General features: G+C 45.2%; 2 protein-coding genes across 6 annotated transcripts in view; one reads left to right on the top strand and one right to left on the bottom strand.

Moving 5' to 3' along the window:
• The window catches only part of Smg7 (SMG7 nonsense mediated mRNA decay factor), an 80,495-nt gene extending 74,265 nt beyond the window's left edge, over positions 1-6,230 (top strand). For all 5 annotated transcript variants that reach the window (XM_045149199.1, XM_004658722.2, XM_012948851.2 and 2 more), the window contains 5 exons: positions 68-148; positions 1,123-1,282; positions 2,161-2,331; positions 2,423-2,568; positions 3,917-6,230. In XM_045149199.1, coding sequence (XP_045005134.1) covers positions 68-148; positions 1,123-1,282; positions 2,161-2,331; positions 2,423-2,568; positions 3,917-4,030 — 672 coding nt within the window. In that variant the 3' untranslated portion in view covers positions 4,031-6,230. The remainder of the gene's footprint in view (positions 1-67; positions 149-1,122; positions 1,283-2,160; positions 2,332-2,422; positions 2,569-3,916) is intronic.
• A 1,074-nt stretch (positions 6,231-7,304) lies between these two features.
• The window catches only part of Ncf2 (neutrophil cytosolic factor 2), a 36,714-nt gene continuing 19,882 nt past the window's right edge, over positions 7,305-24,136 (bottom strand). Inside the window, exons 5-15 of the mRNA XM_004658719.2 lie at positions 22,774-22,881; positions 20,444-20,503; positions 19,652-19,695; positions 16,105-16,246; positions 15,828-15,896; positions 15,167-15,242; positions 13,305-13,330; positions 12,842-12,993; positions 12,606-12,717; positions 9,934-10,096; positions 7,305-7,600 (exon numbers count right to left, since the gene is read on the bottom strand). Of these exons, the coding sequence (XP_004658776.2) occupies positions 7,491-7,600; positions 9,934-10,096; positions 12,606-12,717; positions 12,842-12,993; positions 13,305-13,330; positions 15,167-15,242; positions 15,828-15,896; positions 16,105-16,246; positions 19,652-19,695; positions 20,444-20,503; positions 22,774-22,881 (1,062 nt within the window). The 3' untranslated portion in view covers positions 7,305-7,490. The remainder of the gene's footprint in view (positions 7,601-9,933; positions 10,097-12,605; positions 12,718-12,841; positions 12,994-13,304; positions 13,331-15,166; positions 15,243-15,827; positions 15,897-16,104; positions 16,247-19,651; positions 19,696-20,443; positions 20,504-22,773; positions 22,882-24,136) is intronic.

The raw sequence follows: 24,136 nt of genomic DNA, 5'->3' as shown, positions 1-24,136 counted from the left end.
ATATTAAGAAATGGAAGAAATCACTTAACTTTCTTTTCTCTTTTTCTTTTTTCCTGGTACTGTAAAGAAATCCTTATTGGAGAAACCTTCAGAGCTTATGTCACATTCATCCTCTTTCCTGTCCCTCACCGGATTTTCTCTCAATCAGGTAGGTAAGCAGTTATAAATCTTGCTCTGTGCTTTTATTTATTTTCTACATACTATTCTCTCTCAAACTCTTGTCTGATTGAGGTGGACTAATAACATTGAGTTTGAATCTTCTCGTTGATACTGAACTCCTTAGTGCTGGATGGTTGAGCCAGATATTTACTTTTGTGTGTGTACACGCACATGTGGGTGTGCAGCATGTAAGCATATAAGGTCATATTTGAGTGCAGATGCATATGTGATGCAGATGTGCACACGTATGTGTGGAGGCCAGAGAACGACCTTAGATGTCATCCTCAGGAATACCATGTACCTGCTTTGGGAGGGTCTCACTGGCTGCAGCTCACTAGTTAGGCTTAGATTAGCTGGCTGGTGATGCCTATGGATCCTCCTGTCTCTTTTGTTCCTTTGCTGGGATTACAGGTGCATGACAACATGCCCAGTGTATTTTCTGAGGATTGAACTTGGTCTCAATGCTTGGGAGGCAAACACTTTGCTAAGTGAGCTATGTGTCTAGTCTCCATTTAGGGGTTTTTAACCTGGATGGTTTATACAGAGCAAACTAAAGGGTGAGAGAAAGCAAAGGAGAAATTTATTTAAAAGGAAAATTGAAAGAAACAGGGGTGACAAGATGGCTCAGCAGTTCAGGCATTTTCTTTTAGGCTTTTTTTTTTTTTTTAAGACCTACGTTTGATTCCCCAGTACCTATGTAAAGCCAGATGCACAAAGTAGTGCTTGTGTCTGGAATTCATTTGCATTAGCTAGAGGCTCCAGTGTGCCCATTCATTCATTCTCTCCCTTCCTGCCTCCCTCCCTCTCTCTCTCTCAGAAATAAAGTATTTCTAAAAAAAAGAAAGAATAGCCTTCAGAGTTTGCCTTGCTAAGAAAAACATTGTTAAGTATCCATGAAAATGACATCACATTTTCTTAAATCTTTTTTCTTTGAGTTTATACCTTAATTGTCCTGTCTTTCAGGAAAGATACCCAAATAACAGTGTGTTCAATGAAGTATATGGGAAAAACTTGACAACCAACTCTAAAGCAGAACTCAATCCTTCAGTGGCCTCCCAGGAAACATCACTGTACTCCCTTTTTGAAGGGACTCCATGGTCTCCATCACTTCCTGCCAGTTCAGGTATACACTGGTCTAACTAATAAACCTTGCCTTTCTTTGTATGTTCATATTGACTAAGCATTAGTCAGATTCTGTAATTAAGATAGGTTTCGCCGGGCGTGGTAGTGCACGCCTTTAATCCCAGCACTCGGGAGGCAGAGGTAGGAGGATCACCGTGAGTTCGAGGCCACCCTGAGACTCCATAGTGAATTCCAGGTCAGCCTAGGCTAGAGTGAGACCTTACCTCGAAAACCAAAACAAAAAAAAAAAAAAAAAGAAAAAAAGATAGGTTTCTTTTCAGTACTTACAAAAGAAAATAAGGAAAAGGATCTAATGAGCACGAGATGCAATAAATGCTCCTAAAAAGTTTTGTATGTTCTAGATGACTAGCAGAATGTAAGGAAAAATGTGTTTTGTCTTGTGGCTCCAGGTCTTTTTTAGTTTTTATTATGTGAAAATAAAGGTGATTTTGTGGGGTTTTGTTTTGTTTTTTTCTGTGATAGTGTTTCACTCTAGCCCATGCTGACTTGAAATGCCCTACATAGTCTCCGGGTGCCCCACCACACCCTGAAGAAATAGAATTTCTTGGTCTTAAGAATTATTATATAAAATTACTTGATATTTTGAAATTACAGAACTACTTCCTAGTTGGGCGTGGTGGCGCAGACCTTTAATCCCAGCACTTGGGAGGCAGAGGTGGGAGGACTGCGATGAGTTCGAGGCCACCCTGAGACTCCCTAGGGCATTCATTTAGGGACCTTTGTTTTGCCTTTCCTCCAAAGCCCTATTAGTTACTTGTTTATTTTTTGGAGATTTTCCTGATCACATTTGTAGGAAGCATTAGTTCTTGGTATAGATTGGTAAACATCTTCTAATGTTCTGTTGCTATTATTTAATAGATCATTCAACACCAGCCAGCCAGTCTCCTCATTCCTCTAATCCAAGCAGCCTTCCCAGCTCACCTCCAACACACAACCATAATTCTGCTCCATTCTCTAATTTCGGACCCATCGGGACTCCAGATAGTAGGGATAGGAGGCCCGCAGATCGGTGGAAAACTGATAAGCCAGGTATGGTCTGTTTCATTACCTACCTAGCAAAGTAAAATAACTTGCTCTGCCTTTCCAGTGATAGAACATTTTATCCATTTTCATCCTTTAGCCATGGGTGGGTTTGGCGTTGATTACCTCTCAGCACCATCGTCATCTGAGAGCGGTTGGCATCAGGCTAGTACTCCAGGTGGCACCTGGACAGGCCACAGCCCCTCCATGGAGGATTCCTCCGCTGTCCTCATGGAAAGCCTAAAGGTGAGTGCTTTTCAGGACTAAGAACCACATGTTCTTGCAGCAAAGATGCCTATACTTTTATTCACATAAACACTAAGTTTCTACGGCTATTGGAACTGACTGGTACATAAACACGTCTCATAGTGTGCCTTAGAATGGTTGCGACTGGAATCTTTGAATTTACTAGTGATAAATATTGGGGCACCAGAAACTTTACAAGTTTCATTTTCATTCTAAGGTTAATAAAATTTGATTTATCTTGGCATGTTTGATTTAAACTTTTAATGATAAAATAGCCAGGTGTAGTGGCGCACATAATCCTAGCACTTGGGAGGCAGAGGTAGGAGGATTGCTGAGAGTTCGAGGTCACCCTAAGACTACATAGTGAATTCCAAGTTAGCTTGAGCTAGAATGAGACCCTACCTTGAAAAACAAAGCAACAACAAAAAAAATAGATTATATAACCTTTGTACTAAACATACCTGTGGTGCTATATGAGGCTGCGTTTTAGTAGCAGGAGTTCATTTAAAGCATCATGTCAGGGGTTGGGGAGGTGGCTCAGTAGGTAAGAGTATATACTGTGTAAGTTTGAGGGCCAGGTTTCAGTCCCTGGCACCTATGTAAAAAGCTGGGTATTGTAGCCTGCACCTGTAATCCCGGCACTGAGGGTGGTGGAGAAAGGAGGATCATGATGGCTCAGTGGATTAGCTGAAAAATAGAAGGCTCCAAGTTCAGTGAGAGACACTCCCTGTCTCACATCAATAAGAACGGGAACACCTGATGTTCTGTTCTGACATCTTCACATGCATACCAACAGACAGACAGACATACACAACTATAAACACATTTTTCAAAAACCAAAACCAGATATAATTTCAGCCAAACATGTTGGCACATGCCTGTAATCTTAACACTCAAGAAATGGAGCATCAAAAGTTCCAGGCCAGGAGCTGGCTCAGTGGGTAAAGTACTTGCCGCATAAGCGTTCGCATCCCTGGAACACACATAAAGCTAGGCAGAGTGGTGTACATCTGTAACCTCAGCACAGTGAAGACAAGTGGATCTCTGGGGTTTGCTGGCTAGCTAGTCTAGCTGAATCTGTGAGTGCTAGGCTTGGTGAGAGACTGATGCCGCCACTCCCATTAAAAAAGTGGGGGGTTAAATGCTGGCAAACACCTGATGTTAATCTTTGGCCTCTGCACACACAGGTGCACCTAAACACATAATTAAGATACAAAAGTCCACCTTACCTTTCCCAGTTTAAAATAAGAGCTGAAGTGTTTTTAGGGAGGATTAGAGTGGGGTTTTAAAATTTTTTAGAAAGTCAAGCATTGGACTTCTGTTGACATCCCTCTGGGCTGTTTTTCAGTCTATCTGGTCCAGTTCCATGATGCACCCTGGACCTTCTGCTCTGGAGCAGTTGTTAATGCAGCAAAAGCAGAAACAGCAGCGGGGACAAGGCGCCATGAACCCTCCACACTGAGGCCACAGTAGCAACCTTGGGAATGAAGGCTCCATAAACCATGGCATGTTGGGTTTGCAGGACTGGCCCACACAGTCCCCTGCAGGTGGCAGCCCTCTTGTCTGTTTCTTGCTGTCGAGAGGGTGTAAGTATTCCACCAGCCCGCTGAGTGTGCACGAAATGTCCGCAGTGCAACAAAAAGAAAAATCCATCAGGAACTCTCCGTCCCCCCCTGGGGCTTTCTGGAGGGAGAGGAACTGCTGTTTGTCTCACTCAGTTACTGATGTCACCGCCTCTCACCTTCTCCAACGTGCATGCCCCCAGCCACATGGGAAGTGAAAGCTGAGAAGGGAAGGCAGATGGGAGAAGCCAATGGGAACTTCTCAGTCCTATTTTTCCTCTTGGGGAATAAAATAGGAATCCATTAATGATCGCTTTGCTGACTGAGAATGTAGTTGAAATTATTCTTAAACATCTGTTACTATTACTCTCAGTAGCAAAATATCACACTGAATTCTTCCATGCACAGATGTACTTCTAGTCAGTGTGTAGCAAAGACAGGCCTATTCTCTGCTCCTCAGAGGTCGATGGTGACACGATGGGGAACTGACCTCTTTAGTCAACAGGAGTGTTCCATAAGGGAGAGTACAGGGCCTCTCAGAAGGTTCTGCTAGGCCTTCGTCTGGCCTAGAAACTCCAGCAGGAAATGCCCTTCACTCTGTAGGTGCTCGAGCCCCAATCGAGGATGCAGTGTGGGTGGTGCTGCTGGGCTAGACTAGCAGGTGACTGCTGTAAGACTTCAAATTCACGTTTTTGATTCCTATGCCTTTTGCAATAGCATAGCAAGCAGTCTCGCAGAAGGCAGGCCAGTCCATTCATGGCCTGGCACATTTTAATAGGTAGAAGCTTTCAGTGTGGTTATTTTTTCTTGGGTTGGTTTTTGTGTCCCCATCCTGCTTACCAGCTCTTGCGCCCATCTCCATCCCCTTTTAACCATATGCTGTATACTAGTAATTGTTTTTATTCCTAATGTGTACAACATCTTGCCAAGAAGCAACAGCATGAAGTCAGCAGTTGGGGCCCAATAAGACAGTCTGAAGGAGAAGCAAGTGGGCAGCATCCACATAGCCACAGAGGGGCCAGGCCCCTGCCCAGCAGCAGGCTTCCAGCCTTCGCCTCAAGAGGGAAATTCAAGGCAACAGGGACACATGCCCGCTGTGCACAGAAGAACACAAACAACGAACGCCACTTTGCAAAAGGCGAAAGAAAGGAAGATAAACTTTTATTTGATATTTATTAGGAGGAAAGAGGACTGGAGATGTTCTTGTGTAGAAACAGAAGGACAGCATTTCTGTTAGTCATTTCCTGGAAAAGTAATATTTTAAGAGGAAATTATGGAAGCAGTCTAAATTTCCAATTGCTGTGCTAGTGGTAGGGATTATTTTCTGGGAGGCGTGTGTGTGCGTGTGTGCCCATCTGCCCTCCCAGAGAAAGGGGGTTTGTGTGTGGAGTTGGTGTGGAACGTAGCTGGAAAACAGCTGCAGAGCAAAGCACATCCGGGAGCCCCAGGTGCCAGTGGAGTCTGGGCACCCCAGCTAGGAGAAGGGGAGAGAACGCTCTTGCTCTTCGGAAGGAGTGGTGGAGCCCTCAAGGCTTACGTTATTGCTCTTTTAGTTTGACATGGTGTTGGGGTCTTTTGGTTTTTTTTTTTTTTTTTTTTTTTTGAAAGGTCAGAAAGTGTGAATCCCCCATCCTACCCAATGGCAATATGAAACCCTTCGTGCTTCTCTCTGGCCCCTCCTTGTGTCCACCTTTTCCCTTTTCCCTGTTCATTCCCTACGATCTTCACCCAGTTTGTGTGTTTGAGCTGTGCATTCAGCGGCTGCAACATTCCGGTGTTTGAGTCTTGCACCTTGGACAAGCTAACCAGGTTTACCAACCCTCCCTGTACCTCCCACCTCCCACCTACAGCCCCATTCTGCATGAGAATTTGGTGTTTGGAATGTTTCATGACTCTTGAGGTGGGGGTCCTCGCCTTATCATCCTCACTGTGGAAAAATGAGGGAGGGGAGGAGAATCTTCATCAGAAACTGGTTTTGTGTAGTAAACAATTTATTTTGTGTTTTTTTATTTTTATTTTATTTTATTTTTTGTCTGTGCAAGATCTGCAGCTGCTGAAATCAGCTTTGCCTTTAATTAAACCATGTTCTCTCCAACCAAATCTGTGTATAGTGTGCGTGTTTTTTTCCTCCTAAAGAAGACAGGATCCTACTTAAAAGAATTTCAAGAACTCACAAGGCATCCAGGGAACAACAAAGATAGTCAGAACTTAGAACTACTTTTGTTTTTGTAACAGTCCAGCAAATGATTGTGGGAAAGGATAGGTAGAAAGAAACTTGATTGTCGTGGTTCTTTATTGAAGAATGATAATAAAGGTATCAATAGCTCATATCTATCATATCATATCATATCAATAGCTATATCTATTATAGCTCTTAAACAATTGAGAGAGGATTTACCATTTTGTTCTAAAAGGTCATTCAGTCTAATAACTGTTCTTAGAAACCTTGGGGTATGAAGTGTTCCAATGGCAACTTCCCAGTGTGCTGGGAACCATGGCTCATACGGGCTCATCTTCATACCTTTTGCCTAGTAGAAGGCTCCTTTCTTAACTGTGCTTTTCACAAGTGCTTACAACTTGGAGGAATTGTTAGTAAAGCCACACATGTGCTACAATAAGGGGCAGAGGAACCCTTCGCTTAAGTTAACCCTGAATGATCACCAAAGGAAAATTGGGGCATTCTAACCAAGTGTATTAATGATTGTACAAAGTGTACAGTAATAGAAATTTACTAAGCAACTGGCTTTCTGGACACAGCTCCCCTCACCCCAAGCCCAGGCTGACCTCAAACCCACATCCATCCTACCTCTCTGCCTCCCAAGTGCTGGGATTTAAAGTGTGTACCACCACACACTGCCTGGACATAGCTCTTTATCACTAAAATACCAGTGGTATACATTCAGTATTGAAGTCTTCTGAATCATCTTCCATCCTCGAGAATCTAAATATTAATGGTACGTGAACAAGAATATTTTCATTTAGTTTTGGACCTAGACACTGGGTGTCTTTTTTTTTTTTTTTTAACCCTTGTATTGATGCATCATCATATACAGAGAAGTGCCCCAATTTAAGTGCAACTTCAAATTTTCACAAAGTGAACACATCGGGTAGCCACCCCCCGCCCCAGGAAAAAAAAAAAACAGCCAGGCGTGGTGGTGCACACCTTTAATCCCAGCACTCAGGAAGCAGAGGTAGGTGGATCACTGAGTTCAAGGCCACCCTGAGAGTACATAGTGAATTCCAGGTCAGCCTGGGCCAGAGTGAGACCTTTAAGTTCGCACTTGAAGACTGCTGTTTCAGTAGGGTTTTCAGCACAGAAGTGGTAAATCTTGCAAACAGGTAATCAACAGGACAGGCATTCTAGATGCCAGGAGTGCCTTCTGGGTCTATGGCCGCACATTCTTTAACAAAGGCTTTAGGGAAAATGCCAAATTTCCCTTTACACTCCCCTTCCAGCCACTCTTCATTCACTGGTAAAAGGCAAAATACATGTCTGTTACAAGGTCTGTGGAGTACAGTTGCTTTATCTGAGTTCTTACTCTGCCCCTGTGTTTGGTCAGTCATCCTCATTGCCCCCATTTGTGGTAATAAGGAAGACTATTGGAAAATGCTTGGAGGTTAAACTGAATAAGGTTTGCCATTTTACTGAATCTTGTCTTGGGACATGATAATGAAGGAATAAAATACAGAATAATGGATTAGTTTTTCAGAAAGTTACCAGATTGTAGCCAGGTATGGTGGCACACACCTTTAATCCCATCTCTTGGGAGGCAGAGGTAGGAGGATCATCGTGAGTTCCAGGCTGCCCAGAGACTACATAGTAAATTTCAGGTCAGCATGACCTAGAGTGAAACCCTACCTCATAAAACCAAAGAGGGGCAAAAAAAAGAGAGAGAGAGAGAGAGAGAGAGAGAGAGAGAGAGAGAGAGAAAGTAAGTTACCAGATTGAAAAATAAGATGAAAGGAACTGGATAGTGGCTCTGTAGACAAGTCTTTTAAGAAAGGTGAGAGCTTTATCTGAACCTTCTGGAAGTCTTGAATTTGATGGCAGGAAGGAGTATGATATTGACTATTGTGTTGAAAGCTCCCTAGTTAGTGATTTATCAAAATTTTGGAAGTTAGAACTAGTGATGGGCCTAGAACATGTTTTTAAGTACAAGGACTTTTTTTTTCAAATTATTTTATTTATTTGACAGAGAAAGAGGGAGAGAGAGAGTGGGCATATCAGGGCCTCCAGCCACTGCAAACAAACTCCAGATGTGTGTACCTCCTAGTGCATCTGGCTAACGAGTGTCCTGGAGACCTGGATCCTTTGGCTTTGCAGGCAAACCGCTAAGCCATCCCTCCAGCCCAAGTACTAGGATTTAATCGCTCTTATTTAGAGCCTTTCAATAAAGTGCTTGCTTTGTGGTGAGTCAGTTATCCCATTTTACTAAGAACAAGGCTACTCAGAGACAGTTTGTTCAGAGCATCTACCAGACCACACAGCCTAGAAGTCCATCACGTGTCATTAAGCCCTCCTGCCTGGATCCTGCCAAGTGGTGTGTAATGTGAGCATCAGTTTCAAAAGTCTCCTCAGCTCTAGCTGCATTGCCTTCATTCTTACTGTTCCATGGACTGGAAGCATGTTTGTTCCAGGCCTGTCCTGTCTTAATTGTGTATTAGAGGTACACAGTTCAGACCACATCACATGCACATTAAAGTTGGGGAAGCACTTTGTAGATGAAACCATCTATTATGACTATTGAAGGCAATTAAACTTACCCCCAGTCCTACTTGTATGCTGAATTTTGTTTTCTGTTAGAAAGGGTTAAGTTTCAATGTTTAAGGGTACTTCCTGGCTTAAGCCACCTGGACTTTCACACCTGTCATAAGGGTAATACAGTGTCTTTGTGTTTTTTCTTGTGTGTTCTCATTTTACCTTACTCTTTACTCCAATACTCCCTCCCTTCCCCCTCCCCTCCAAAAAAAACACTTTATAATTTAGCTGAGATTGATACTTAGACCCAGTCCTTCTTTTTGAGTTTCCAGTCTCCCTTGTGAGCAAACAGTATTTCTATGCTCCTTTTGAGTAGCCACATGTTTGTATAAATAAGCTCTATCCGGTTAGTTTTTAAATCTCCCACATTTAAAAAAAAAAAAAAATTATCTGAGAGAAAAAGCCAGATAGATTGGGTACAGCAAGGTCTCTAGTCACTGCAAGTGAACTCCAGATGCATGTGCCACCTTGTGCTTCCAGCTTCACATGGGTACTAGAGAGTCAAACCTGGGTCCTTTGGTTTTATAGGCAAGTGCCTTAACCACTGAACCATCTCTCAAGCCCAAAATAACCCACTGTAGTCTGTTGAAATTGCTAGAAGTAATTTTTGACTGCTTTGCATTATTAATGTACAACATCAGTAAAGTTTTTGTGATGGGAATCTGTTCTATCAGGTAGAGAAATAAGACTGTCAAAACCAACAGTGTGTTTCTCAGTATAATCAAACCAGTATAACCTGGAAACTGGTTTGAAGTACAAATTTGTGGGGCCCACACAAGAGTCTATGGTTTGGTATGCTGGCAGAATAATTCCAGCTAAGTAAGCCTTGGAATAAAAGCCATGGTTTCTAAAGCGGCCATTTTTAATACTCAAGATGCTGTCACAGTCTTGTGCCTACAGAACAACATGTTTTGTTGTCTTGTGCTGAAAGCAAAGACGATGCTAGTTCAAAGTTGGTTTGTAGGTTATTGATATTTTCTTCTCTCTGCCTTTGATCTTGTTTCTGCTAATATGCAAGTTTTGTAATCTTGGAATCTAACTTACCCTTTGATAGCACCAGGATTACATCTCCTTCCAGAAAGTCCAGGTCCTCTGGCTGGGTAGCCTCGTAACTGTAGAGTGCCACCACTTGGTCCCCTTCTTTAAACTGAGGTTCTGATGTCTGGTTATTAGCATTAGATTCTTCATCTAAAAAGCCTTGGTCACCCTGAAATAATGAGGATCCTGTTAGTTTTGGTAACTTGTTGGCCATTGAATATCACTAACAGAAACTCGAGTGTCATGTATAAAGGCAGGCTGGAGCCAGGTGTGGCGCTCGCTCGCCATTAATCGAGCACTTGGGAGGCAGAGGTAGGAGGACTGCTGTGAGTTCATGGCCACCCTGGGACTACATAGTGAATTCCTGGAGTGAGACTCTACCTCAAAAAAAAAAAAAAAAAAAAGTTGGGGAAAACAAAAAGGCAGGCATGGTGGTACACACATTTAATCCTAGCACTCAGGAGGCAGAGGTAGGATGGCTGTGAGTTTGAGGCCAGCTTGGGACTACAGAGAGTTCTAGGTCAGTCTGGACTAGAGTAAGACCCTGCCTTGGAAAAAAAAAAAAAAAAAAAGGCAAGTTGGTTGGTGTTCAGTGCCTAACATAAGCCTAAAAACAGTTTATGATCACTGGATAAGTAATGTTTTACTGCAACATTACAATAGTCCTAAAGTAGACTGGGCATTATTTTTCTCTAGTGAGGAAACAATTTGAATCACAAGTGACAGTCCACAGTCCAAGTTGAGTTTCTTGGCACTAAATTTATATACCCTTTCTCCAATATGAACACAAGTTTTCAGCTCCTAACCCAAACCTAAGCTTTCCTAAGAGAGCCCTGCAATCTGTATTGTAAGTCCTCCAGGAAACCCTGATACTTGGTGAAATTTGAGAACCACTGAGTAACCTTATACTCTGTATCTTATATATCCTAGACACTGGCCCTAGACGTCTTGCCTAGCATGGTCATTTTTGTTACATAATGTTAAAGGGGAAAGAACAGTAACTTTTACAAGTTGGAATTATGGGACTTAAGTGAACATTGGAAGATAGTAGGTTAAAAATGCTGTTCTGAATTAAAAGCTCCAGGTTTGAGACTGGCGAGATGGCTCAAGGACTAAGGCATTTGCTTGAAAAGCCTAACAACCCAAGTTCGATTCCCTGGTACCTACAGAAAGCCAAATGCACAGTGGCACATGCATCTGGAGTTCATTTGCAGCCCCTGGAAGCCCTGGCTCACCCATTCTGTCTGTCTTCTATCTCTCTCAGCTTGCAAATAAATAAAACTATTTAAAAGCTTCAGAATTTTGTGCTGCTTATTGACTCTTGGTATATCTTCTTTATTAGAATGAGACAAAAATCTCACCGTGTAGGCCACACTGCCCCAGCATTCAGGCTCTTGTCCTGCCACAGCCTCCCGAGGGCTAGGCTAAAAGGCATGCGCTGCCCAGCTGTGTTTCCTCTATTGTAAGTGGTACCGTGAGGTGGAAACGGCCCTGTGGCATCCGCAGACTGAAGTCTGGGTCCCAGTTTCTCTTTACTGGCTGTGTGTCCCTGAGCAGCAGTGTTACTCTCTGAGCCTTCGTTTCAAGGAGTCACGGAATGGAGATGACGTGGCATGGTCACGGTGCGGATTGACTCCTTTGTACCAGTTCTACCGTAAGCACTCGGAAATGCTTAAGCTTGGTTAATGATTGTGTGGCTGCATAGAGTGCATGTGCAGTAAATGGTAATTCTCCCCCTGGCCCCCTATTAATGGATGAGAACAACTTGCCTCTGGGTTTTCAGGGTGACAGCATTCAACAATGAAACTTGAGCCTGGAAGAGGGTTCTGAAAAGATGGTCTTGGGAGTTTGGGCAAGGGTTAAGCATGCGTAGCCACTAAAAAGATGGGCCTCACCAAAGAAAAAGATAATTTACAAAACAGAAAATAGTTCAGTGAGATAGTTCACATTTAGAGCAGAGTGTTGACAGGAAGACACATAATTTTCAGAGGTCATACTGGAGAAGAGAACTGGCAAAAAATGGCAGCTTTCCTCCGGAGAAAAAGGGACAAAGACCAAGTGTGAATTTGTCACTGCCCCTGGCTCCCATCAATGTCCCTTGGAAGCAGCCTGCGTCTAGAACTCAAGACTAGTAAGGCAGCCTTGCCCTTGTACTCTTGTAAAGCATGGTGAGAACACAGGCTGCTTGACCTCTCTGCCTTGTTTCCAGAGTTCTAAAACGTGATTGACCTGGTTCCTCTATGGAATGTGCTTAGCCTAGTTCTCAGTCGAAGCTGTCAGGAGGCTGTTAAACCTCATCATCTCTGTAAAACCAGTGCTCGCTGTTTTTGCTCTCCTCAGGTGTTCTTGTAGAAACCCAAGGTGAAACTAAGTGGCTGTGAGCTCAGCCTCAAGCTGCGGCTTCTTCATTCCAGCTTGTGTTTGGAAGGGATGGGCATAATGATTGTTTCAGTCAGGCTGGAGGACACCGTTGGGGGCTTCCTGGTGGCTCCTGAGCTTATGGGAAACTCGCAGAGGTAACTGGGTGAGGACACTGATAAAAGGGAGAGAGTGTGGCAAGTTGCTTCCCATGGTGTCCGCACACTAAGCTTGTGCGTGCCATGCAGGCTGTTCCGGATGAATACTGTTAAGCGATGGCTGGTGGACATGACCCTTAGGTGCCCTGGCTCGCTACTCACCACTGTGTTCTCGCACCAGAGAGTCAGGCAGTAGTTTCTCACTTGGCCCCAGGCATCCTTCATGCTGTTTTCTGAAAGAAGCACCAACTCAGTGCTGTCCCTGGGCCGGTAGCTAAGTGGGGATAAGGTAAACAAGTCAGGGGACAGTACAGCACCCGCCTTGTCCCCGTCCCCATCCTCTGCTCCAGGAGAAGGGTGTCAGCCAGACCCCCCAACTGCTGCCTCTGTGGGCTCACCTCAGCTTAGTGTGTTCTGTCAAGAGCTCCAGTTTCTTAGACACCATGTCCCTGACCTGGCGGAAGGGGAGTCCAGGCTGAGTCTCCATGAGCACCGTGTACTTGTAGTGCACCTTGAGAGTATAGGAGCTGGGCACACTGAGCTTCACTTCCTGAGGGGAAGAGGCAGAGGAAGCTTCAGCACCTGAACCTTTTAGCCACAGACCGATCCAGGGAGTCAGTCCCCCACAGAGCAGCAGAGAGGCCTTCAGAGGTCCTATAATGCAACTTACACAGACACAAGTTCGAAATGCACCTAGGATGCTGCCTGCCCCCAAGAAGACTGAGGACTCTGTAGCTCACAGATAGTAAAAAGTGGCAACTTTGCTCAACCCTGCCACTGGCATTCTATAATCCAGAGACCTGTGTTTGATAGCCCGGGCTCTTCTGTCTTCAACTGGAAACAGCAGAAGGAACAACTTACCTTGGGCTCTTCTTTTTGTTTTTGACCTAAATGGAAATGGTAGGGAGTAAAAGAAAAGAAGATGGTCAATGGATTCTCCGGGTCAGCCCCTGCCACCCACAGAATGAAACCCTTTAGAACACAGCATCTGGCTTCTTACCCTTTGACCTCTGGGGTGGCTGCTAACTTGGTAAATAGGGAAATGTCACTGGGGAGATGTACAGGTCATAAACACATGAACAAAGCTGCTCTGCTTCCAGGGAACCTACATATAGGCAACCATCAAAGTGCTAGCATGTCCTCACCAGAGGTCAGAAAAGGTCCCCCAAAGCAGTGAGAAGCAAGATGAGCCAGAGGCTGAAGGCAGAAATACTAGAAGTATGTGTTTTTACTATAAAGGACATTTTACCATGTCCTTTAGATTTATTTTTGTTTCTAAAGTGCATAATATATTAAGTACTATATGCCTAATTTATATGAGAAGTATGAAGATATTTACTGCAGAGAGTATATGATTTTTTTAAAGACAATTTTTCAAAGCCAGTTGATTATTAGAATAACAGGGAAGTTTTTGCTTAAAATACAAATTCCCAGGTCCCATTTTTGTCCTTAAAAAAATCAGGACTGGAGCTGGTTGTGGTGGCACATGCCTTTAATCCCAGCACTCGGGAGGCAGAGGTAGGAGGATTGCTGTGAGTTCGAGGCCACCCTGAGACTCCATAGAGAATTCCAGGTCAGCCTAGGCTAGAGTGAGACCCTACCTCAAAAAAACAAACAAACAAAAAAAGAAAAAATCAGGACTGGGCAGATGGCTCAGCAGTTAAAGGCAATTGTTTGCAAAACCTGCCAACCTGGATTGTTTACCAGGGAAAGAGGCCCTGGCATACCCATGCTCTGTCTCTCTCTCTCTCTCTCTCTCTCTCTCACACACACACACACACACACACACAAATATATGTTTTTAAAAATCAGAACCAAATGCTTAGAAACCTGTATTCATAATTAAGTCTGTCCAATATGTGCTCCTTGATAAGCCTCTAGAGAGAAAAGATGAAAACCAAAAGGCTGTCAAGGACAGCAGAAGAAATGCTTGTGTAGAATGTATGTATTGTTAAGGGGCCTAGATAGTGATGAGTGTAATGTGCTTACACAGAAGCTGTGCTTGTAATTAGGGGAGTCATGCCCAAATGTTGGTGTGCCACGATCTCTAAATTTTAACTGGCCCAAGGGAGAACAGGAAAAGATCAAAGCAAGTACATGGTGGAAAACAACTGGTGAATTTAAGAGAAAGGTATAAAATCAATACTATTTTCAATTTTTCTGAAGGTTTGTAACTTTTCAAAATAAAAATGCAGCAGTCATCCAGTAAGACTCTGATGGTCAGGTCGTCATAGACAGGATACCTCTTTGGCGTCTCCATCTAGATCTGGTTAAACTGCACTGGTGACAGAAGAGACAGCTTCTCTATGTTTGGAGAGCCCCTTAGGAAAAGACGGCCATCCCTTGTCCAATCCCTGGGGGCTCTGAGGGCAGTTTCTCTTCCAGATTCAACTCAGTGGTTTGGAAGGAGCCACTCCGTGTCAGCTGAGGTAAAGATGTACATGTATTGCAGCCTTTCTTGTGGCAAGTGGTTAAGGTGCTTAAGGAAGGGGTTTGGTCACGACTCATGAATGGTGGCACATCCTGTCTCCCAATTGTACTCACTTGGAGCCAGGGAGCAGAGAACCAGGGAGGATCTTCATATGGGAATGGTTGGGGCAGGTGAGAGGGGGCTCTCGGGTCATAATCTGAGGGCTATGATGAGAAGAGAAACTAGAATTCATGGGACTATGACTCATGAAGATCTACACCGAGGCCTTGGATGTTGCTCCAGAACCACTCACCTGGTAACAACTGGGGTCTTCCGGGGGCAGCGGAAGTGGGAGGAAGCGGGATGTCAGATTCCAGGGAGCTTTCCTCCTGGGAGTGGGGTGATGGGAAGTGATAGTCAGAGCCTTCATTCAAACAAAGGGGGGTTCTGCTCCCTTAGAAAGCAACCAGATACAAGTGACTTCCTAAAAGTTGGGATGATCTGACACTGGGAGAAGGCTAGGAAAGTGTGCAGGTAAAAAGGAAACACATTGTTGGCCTGGTAAAAATAAAACTCCAAGCCAAGTGTGATGGCCTATGCCTTTAATCCCAGCACTTGGGAAGCAGAGGTAGGAGGATCACTGAGTTCAAGGCCACCCACAGACTGGACTAGGGCAAGACCCTACCTCAAAATAATAATAATAATAATAATCCACCTTACTGCCTGAAGGAAGAGCTAACCCTCACTATAGGCTTGGCTTCCCAAGTGAGCCTAAGGAGGATTCACAGAGGTGGTAGTGGGTCCTTACAGATGCCTCCACGTAGCATATCTGGGCTTTCCCCCTCATTTCCAGGTTCAGCTCTTGGCATCTCGTGCCAACTCAGGTGGCCCTGGGAACTAGTGAGTCTTTTTTTCAGTGACTGAGAGAGATGTGTGAAGGACAGGAGGCAGTGAGCCAGGCTGCATTACATTACCTGGGGCTGCTGCTGGGGGTGGATCCGCAGCTCAACCGGTTCCAGGTAGTTGCAGGGAACAAGCCCTTTCTGCAGTGAACACCATGCAATCCAAAAGGGAAAAGAAAGACATGCTCATCAGTACCAAAGAACACCCATCAGCCGTGGGGAGGGACAGCGTGCAGACCAATGAACTTGACTGCTCTGCAAATAAGGCAACAGATACCCATCCACAGAAAGCTCTGCCGTTCCCTGCCAAGACCGTGCCCTCAGCACCTCGCCCTGGCCCTCTAAATACCTGCCCATTGAACATGACCGTGGCCCAGTTATCATTGCCCTTCTTCAAGACGAACACGATGTTGCCTGGCATCACTTGCAGCTCCTCTGCTGTCTCAGGCACAAACCCGAACAGGACGCGGTGGGCCTCCCCTTCCAGAGTCCTGCAGGGGACAGAAACAAGATCCAGTCCACAGGTGAGCCTGAACCACATTCCTTATCTTAAGGGACCACGAGCCACAAATGGCTTGGGGCTCATTCTAACTCCACCTCTATACATCCATGCAGCCTGGCCAGGGTTATTTGCCTGCCTGAAATCCCCAGAGGGTCAGGTAAGAAACTGTATTGTCACTGTGTTTCATGGCCATAAGTATCCCCTTTGTCCAACAGGGACATGATCCAAGTCTTCCAACAGATGTATGAGACCACACATAGTCTAAAACCTTATAGTCCTGTGTTTTCCCTACACCTACCTACACAAACTTGGTGTCTTTCCCATCTGAGCTAAACACAGTACACATTGTGGTTGGAACTTCCAGTTTATGGTGTGACAGCAAAACTAGCACAAATTTTCTTAATTTCATGAACAGAAAATGTATTACGGGGATATACAGATGGCTCAGCCATTAAAGCACTTGCTTGCAAAGCCTGATGGCCCAAGGTTTGATTCCCCAGTACCCATACAAAGCCAGATGCACAAAGTGGTGAATCCATCTGGAGTTACTTTGCAGTGGCAAGAGAACCTGGCACTTCTATATATTTTTTTCTCTCTTTCTCTCCTTGCAAATAAATTTTTAAAAATTAGAAAAACAAAAGACAATGTATTACTGGGCTGAAGAGATGGCTCAGCAGGGAAGTGTGCTTCCTGCGCAGGCGTGAGGAGTCTGAGAGAGCCAGGATTTGATTCTCCAAATCCCACCTAAGCGGCTGGATGTAATCCCGCACCTCTGCAACTCCCTGCCCGAGAATCGAGAATCGTGGGAGTCCCGAAAGCGCCAGAGTCAGCAAAGACACTCCAGCTCAACAAAACCATGAGGAAGAGCAGTGCAGCAGAACACCCAACATTCTGCAAGTTCCCCAACCTCAAACCTCAGGCAAGCCTACTGGGTAACACACACAGACAAAAAAAAAAAAAAAAAAATGGAATGTATTTATACTGTAGAGCTCAGCAACCCCCGCAGATGATCCCTGCCCCTTCCTTGTCTTGTTTTTGTTTTGCTGTTGTTGGTTTGTTTTTTTTTTCCTTCGGATTTTCAGGGCAGGGTCTCACTCTAGCCCAGGCTGACCTGGAATTCGCTATGTATTCTCAGGGTGGCCTTGAACTCAAAGCGCTCCTCCTACCTCTGCCTCCCGAGTGCTGGGATTAAAGGCGTGTGTGTCACGACGCGCAGCTTTGTTTTATGAAACAGGGCCTTCCTCTGCAGCTCAGGCTGACCTCAAACTCAAGGCAATCTCTCTGCTTCAGCCTCTCAAGTATGGTGGGAGAAACCACATCTTGCTCCTTTCCCTGTCACTTCAAGAACTTCACCTTTTCCCTTACAAAGAAGCGTGTTGCAGCTTCTCTTTGGGGCAAGCACATTTCTGGCATCACTACTCTGTGGTTTGTGTCCATTGCTAAATGAAACAAGGATCACTTGTATAAGCACCATACTACCCACTCAGGCAGGGCACAGACACCAGGCAAAAGGCTCATGCACAGCCCTAGTGGGATGGGGCCCAGACACATGGGACTTCATCACACTACAAAGAATTGAAATCAATTTCAAACCCTTTATTCTTGTTTGCTTGTTTTTAAAGAGAGACAGAATTGGCAATTGAGCTCCAGACACTTGCGCCACCTAGTGGGCATATGCAACCTTGAGTGTGCCTCACCTTTTTGCATCTGGCTAACCTAGGATCTAGAGAGGGCTCGCATGTGTGTCCCTAGGCTTCACAGGCAAGCACCTTAACCACTAAGCCATCTCCAGCCCTGTTTTGTTCTTTTGAGACAAGACCTTAATATATAGCTCCTGCTGGCCTGGAATTCTTTTTGTAACCCAGGTTGGCTTCAAACAATCCTCCTGGTGCATTTCTCTTAAAACCAACTTTGGGGCTGGAGAGATGGCTTAGCGGTTAAGCACTTGCCTGTGAAGCCTAAGGACCCCGGTTCGAGGCTCGGTTCCCCAGGTCCCACGTTAGCCAGATACACAAGGGGGCGCACGCATCTGGAGTTCGTTTGCAGAGGTTGGAGGCCCTGGTGCGCCCATTCTCTCTCTCTCCCTCTATCTGTCTTTCTCTCTGTGTCTGTCACTCTCAAATAAATAAATTTAAAAAAAAAAAAAACTTTGGAGCCAGGTATGGTGGCACATGCCTTTAATCCCAGCACTTGAGAGGCAGAGGTAGGAGGATCGCCGTATGTTCAAGACCACCCTGAGACCATATATTGAATCCCAGGTCAGCTGGGCTAGAGTGAAACCCTACTTTGAAAAACCAAGGGAAAAAAAAAAAAAGATTTTGGGGCTGGAGAGATGGCTTAGTTGTTAAAGTGCTTGTCTATGAAGCCTAAGAACCCAGGTTCGAGTCCCCAGGACCCATGTAAGCCAAATGCACAAGGTAGTGCATGTGTCTGGAGTTTGTAGTGGCTGGAGGCCCTGGCACACCCATTCTTTCTATTGCTATCTCCCTCTTCTCCCTCTCTCTCAAATAAAAATTAACATTTTATGAAAAAGAAAGATAACTGAGGGCAGAGGGAGGAGAAGCTCAGCCTTGGCAGTAGGGAGAAGTGAGCTGTGCAGTCTGAGGCACCATGCATGGAGGTGGTGGCTTTTAGCAGTGTTTCCCCTTCACCAGCTCAAGGTCCAAATTACTCCTCTGCACTCTCTTTGGTGCCACCTTGAGATGTATGGCGGAGGCTGGCCTCAAAGTTGCCTATGTATGGGGTGTCAAGACCGCCCGGGTCATGCCCAACTCAGACCTTCCTGTTTCAAAAGTCCTTGCATATTGACATGGGGCATCCAAACTTCTCTGGCCATGACCCTCACTGAGGGAGTTACCTTCTCTCACCTCCTTTATTGGTGGGGGGAGGGGCAAAAGTTGCTTTGTTCCTTAAAAGAAGTTCTTAAGAAAGCCAAAGGCCATGGCACTCTGCTTCTCGATTTTACAGATTGACTTCCTCTTCTTGAGTCCTTCCTCTTAACTTCTTCAGAAAACATGTGTCAATAGTGAGTGGAAACGCCCACACAGGAAATGCACAGCAATGTAGCTTCCGCTCTCTGCAGAGCTTCAGAAAGAACTGCAGCTGATACAAAAGAGCTGATACCTCTGACGGGGAGGGGGGGATGCAGGCTCCGTAGGACTGCGTTTCAACAGCCTCCCTTCATACAGTTGGCCCTGCTCACTGGGACACCGTGTAGCTGCAGCCAGGCCGCTGTGGTCACCAGTCAAGATTCCCATCCCCATAATACCATTTGGTTCCGATCTTGAAAACAGCAGGAACCTCACATTCTAGAAAAAGATTTAAACTTGCCCCTTCTTCACTCCTATGGCCATCAACTCAGGCTTAGAGCTCGGGCATTCTAAATCTAACTTACCTGAAGATCTCGGGGGTTTTAGGTCTGGGTGGAGGTTCCGCTGCCTATGGAACATTAAGGAAAAAATAAAGGAGAGGACCATGAGAGAAAGCGAGGGAGAAGAAAGAGAGCAGATTATTAATGGTAAGTGGGGCACTCTTCTAGACCAGAAGACAAAGGCTGATGCGAACGGGCGTCTGGGGAGAAGCCATGGTGCATGCAGACTCCACACTGAAAAACAACCTCCCTCCACTTCCTTGGGCACAGATTTCACCAGCGCAGCAATTTGTCTTGAGTCACCAGCTGGTTTCTGTCACAGAGCAATGTGGTGTCATGGGAGTGCTTTGAATCTTGAGCTCTGTCCCTTTCCCAAGACACTTTCCCAAAGCTCTGTGCTATAATTAATGTCTGCCATGGCACATGATGCTTCTGGGTAATTAAAATCAACTCAGCATCCACTGACCAGGCAAGAATCTTCTTTTAAAGTGGCCTCAGAGCCAGGCGTGGTGGCGCGTGCCTTTAACCCCAGCACTCAGGAGGCAGAGGTAGGAGGATCACCAGGAGTTCGAGGCCACCCTGAGACTACATAGTGAAATCCAGGTCAGCCTGAGCTAGAGTGAGACCCTACCTCATAAAACCAAAGTGAATAAATAAAGTGGGCTCCCTGTTCTACACTGAGTGTCACAGAGTCCACTTGTCTGGGTCTTTCCCCTCTTCGAATCCTCCAGCCCTTACAGTAAGCGGCTCGGGCCAGCTGCTCTCCCCAGGCAGCTGTGGAGACCTAGGTCCACAGACATGGTCAGGTGGCCTCACCTGTGGCTGCAGAGGGGCAAACCCAGAGAAGTTGTCCTGATGCACCACAGACGCCACGACCTGAAACCGGACAACAAGGGGTAAGGGCTGGGCCGGTACTGAGTACCCAGCACCTGTGTTCTCCAGACCGCCTCCTTTCCCACACCACAGACCCATTCTCACTCGTTCTGGGTTTCAGCAATGGATATGAGTCCTCTGGATTAGAAATCTACCAAGGACCCAGGCTCACTCTCTTTAAAAAAAGGGGGCGGGGGGCTGGAGAGATGGCTTAGCAGTTAAGCGCTTGCCTGTGAAGCCTAAGGACCCCGGTTCAAGGCTCGGTTCCCCAGGTCCCACGTTAGCCAGATGCACAAGGGGGCGCACACGTCTGGAGTTCGTTTGCAGAGGCTGGAAGCCCTGGTGCGCCCATTCTCTCTCTCTCTCCCTCTACCTGTCTTTCTCTCTGTGTCTGTCACTCTCAAATAAATAAATAAATAAATAAATAAATAAATAAATAAATAAATAAATAAAAATCATTGAAGCCGGGTGTGGTGGCGCACGCCTTTAAACCCAGCACTTGGGAGGCAGAGGTAGGAGGATTGCCATGAGTTCGAGGCCACCCTGAGACTACATAGTGAATTCCAGGTCAGCCTGAGCTAGAGTGAGACCCTGCCTTGAATCCCCCACCCCACCAAAATAAAATAAAAAAACCCATTGAGGTGCAATTCATATAACATCAAATCAACCATTTTAAATAAAAACTCAGTGCCATTTATGACTGGAGGTGTACCTCTGTTCGTTGAGCACTTGCTCAGCATGCACAAAGCCCTGGGTTCTATCCCCAGTACCACAGGACATGAGTGTGGTGGTTTACACTTGTAATCCCAACACTTGGGAAGGGAAGGCAGGAGGATCAGAAATCCAAGATCATCCTTGACTATGTAATGAGTTCAAGGCCATTCTGAGCTACATGAGACCTTATCTTTAAAAACAAAAACAAAAAAAATGGCCTGGATATCCATGACCCCACAGTGCCTGACACTACCTGCACAAAACCATCATAAGAGGAGGAAAAGATCATGACCTCAAAATAAAAGAGAGACTGATTGAGAGGGGGAGAGGATATGATGGAGAGTGGAATTTCAAAGGGGAAACTGGGGGAAGGGAGGGCATTACCATGGGATATTGGTTACAATCATGGAAGTTGTTAATTAAAAAGGTGGTATTTAATACATCTACAATGCTTTGCCATGCTGACTGGTTCCAAAACATTTCAATGACTCTCAACAAAATTCTGTGCCCACTATTCAGTGAATCTGCATTCTTCTCCTCCTAACCTGACAAACCACCAGTTTGTTTTTTACCTCAGTTCATTCACCTGCTCAAAAACTATGAATGGAATGATACAGCATGTGCCTCTTTGAATCTGGATTCTTATATTAGCATCAAGTTTCTAAAGTTTATCCAGAGTGTAGCATGTATTGGTACTTTATTCCTTTTGCAGCTGAGTAATATTTGACTGTGTAGATATATCACATTTTAGTTTTTTAAAATTTATTTATTAGAGAGAGAGGAAAAGGGAGGGGGAGGGAGGGAAGAGAGAGAGAGAAAATTGTATTGTGAGGGTTTCTAGCCATTGCAAACAAACTCCAGATTGCATGCACCACCATGAGCATCTGGCTTATGTGGGTTCTGGGGAATTGAACCTGGACCCTTAGGCTTTGCAGACAAGTCCCTCAACCACTAAGCCATCTCTCCAGCCTGATATATCACCTTTGGTTTATCCATCCCATTCACGTATTCAAGGATATTTGGGGTATTTTCATTAACCCAGGTTCCCTTGGTCTCTGCAACCATATCAGCTACCCAACCACTGGACAACATTAGCCCATTTACAAATGTAAAGTCAAATGCTAACTGGCATCAAATCATGTCTGAATTAGGACCTAGATTCAGAAGGAGGCTGGCCATAAGGCTATGTGGAAAGAGATGTCCCCCAAAATGTTGGAAAGAGAACATTGAGCCAAGGGCATCATCTGCAGGTCCTCGCTCCTGACACGGTTTCTCTGTTTTCAGTGAGCTCCTTCTAGCTCTGTCTTCTTTCTGTTGTCCCACTGCCAAGACTTAGTATCCTGAGAGTAAGCTCAGGGGTCATTCGTGGGGATCAGGCTGGTGGGAGAAATGAGAAGAGCCTGGAGAAAATAAACTGGAAGCATTCGTCCGTCACTGTCAACCAGTCTTTCGCTGTCATCCCTGGGACAGAGCCACAGGAGGCACATCTCTTCTGGAATTCCTCCCACCAGGCCCCAAGCAACCGCCAGCCCAATGGAAAGATGAGCAGTCCAACCTACCGTGGCCTTCCCAAGGTAATCCTTCTTGGCCAGCTGAGCCACCTGTCTCTCATTTGGCTGGAAGAGCCTACCCACAGGGATCACCACAGGCTCATACAGCTTTTGTTTCTGTAGAAGAAGGCACAGTCACACGTCACTCAACAGTAGCAATTCATCCTGGGAAGCATCTTATGGACGATGTTGCCACCGTGTGCACGGCACAGCGTATGATTACATAACACAACATACTCAGATATGCGATTCGTCAGCTGATCAAAACATCTTTTACTTCTCGTGACTATACTGCTTCATCTGAAAATGGGGGGGACACTACTGGTCCCGCATACCTCAAGGACAACCGAAATAGCCTCAAAAGAGTTTTTTTTTTTTTTTTCAAAGCAGTTAAGGACCTGTATGTTCCAGAATTCTAAGGCAGGAGCACGTCTTGGTTTTAACATCACCTTATGTGGGTGGTGTTTGCCCAGCGCTCTCTTTCCTATGTCTCTCTTCCTCTACTAGTGTATGTGGTGTCTTGGGGTTCTCCCCAGAGTAGAAAGTGTCACCACAAGGGCAGCCCAGGACCCAAGAAGTGCTCTCTCGGGACTGGCACTGTTCATGTAGACAGATACGCAGAAACTTAAGCTTTCTTCTTCCCCGTGTGTACATCTTATGTAATACTTTTTTTAAAAAAAAAGATTTTATTTTTATTTATTTATTTGTGACAGAGAGAGAGAGAGAGGAGTGAGAGAGAATGAGCACACTAGGACCTCAACCACTGCAAACGAACTCCAGACACATGCACCACCATGTGCATCTGGCTTTCGTGAGACCTGAGGAATCAAACCTGGGTCCTTAGGTTTTGCAAGCAAGTGTCTTAACTGCTAAGCCATCTCTCCAGCCCTATATACATCTTATTTAAGACTAACTTCAGGCTGTGGCTCAGTGGCTAGAGTGCCCATATAGCATGCACAGAGCCTTGAGTTTAATCCCCAATACCACATAAATCAAGATGTGGTGGTACACAACTGTAATCCCAGCTCTCAGGAAGTGGAAGGCAGGTCATCCTTACCACATAGGAAGTTCAAGGCTAGTCTAGGCTACATAGAACTCTATCTCAAATAATAAAGCCAGGTGTGGTGGCGCACGCCTTTAATCCCAGTACTCAGGAGGCAGAAGTAGGAGGATCACCGTGAGTTCGAGGTTACCCTGAGACTACAGATCTGGGCTAATGCAAAACCCTACCATGAAAATTCAAAAAACAGATAATAAAACTGCCTTCATATGTATGCAAACTATGGCTTATTTTTACTGGTATTTTTTTTTTTTTTTGGCCGGGGGATGGGGGAGGTTGTTTTGTTTTGGTTTGTTTTTTTGAGGGAGGGTT

The sequence above is a fragment of the Jaculus jaculus genome, chromosome 1, assembly GCF_020740685.1.
Source record: "Jaculus jaculus isolate mJacJac1 chromosome 1, mJacJac1.mat.Y.cur, whole genome shotgun sequence".
Lineage (NCBI taxonomy): Eukaryota > Metazoa > Chordata > Mammalia > Rodentia > Dipodidae > Jaculus > Jaculus jaculus.
Note: the sequence above shows the minus strand (reverse complement) of the source record. Positions and strands in the feature narration are given on the sequence as shown.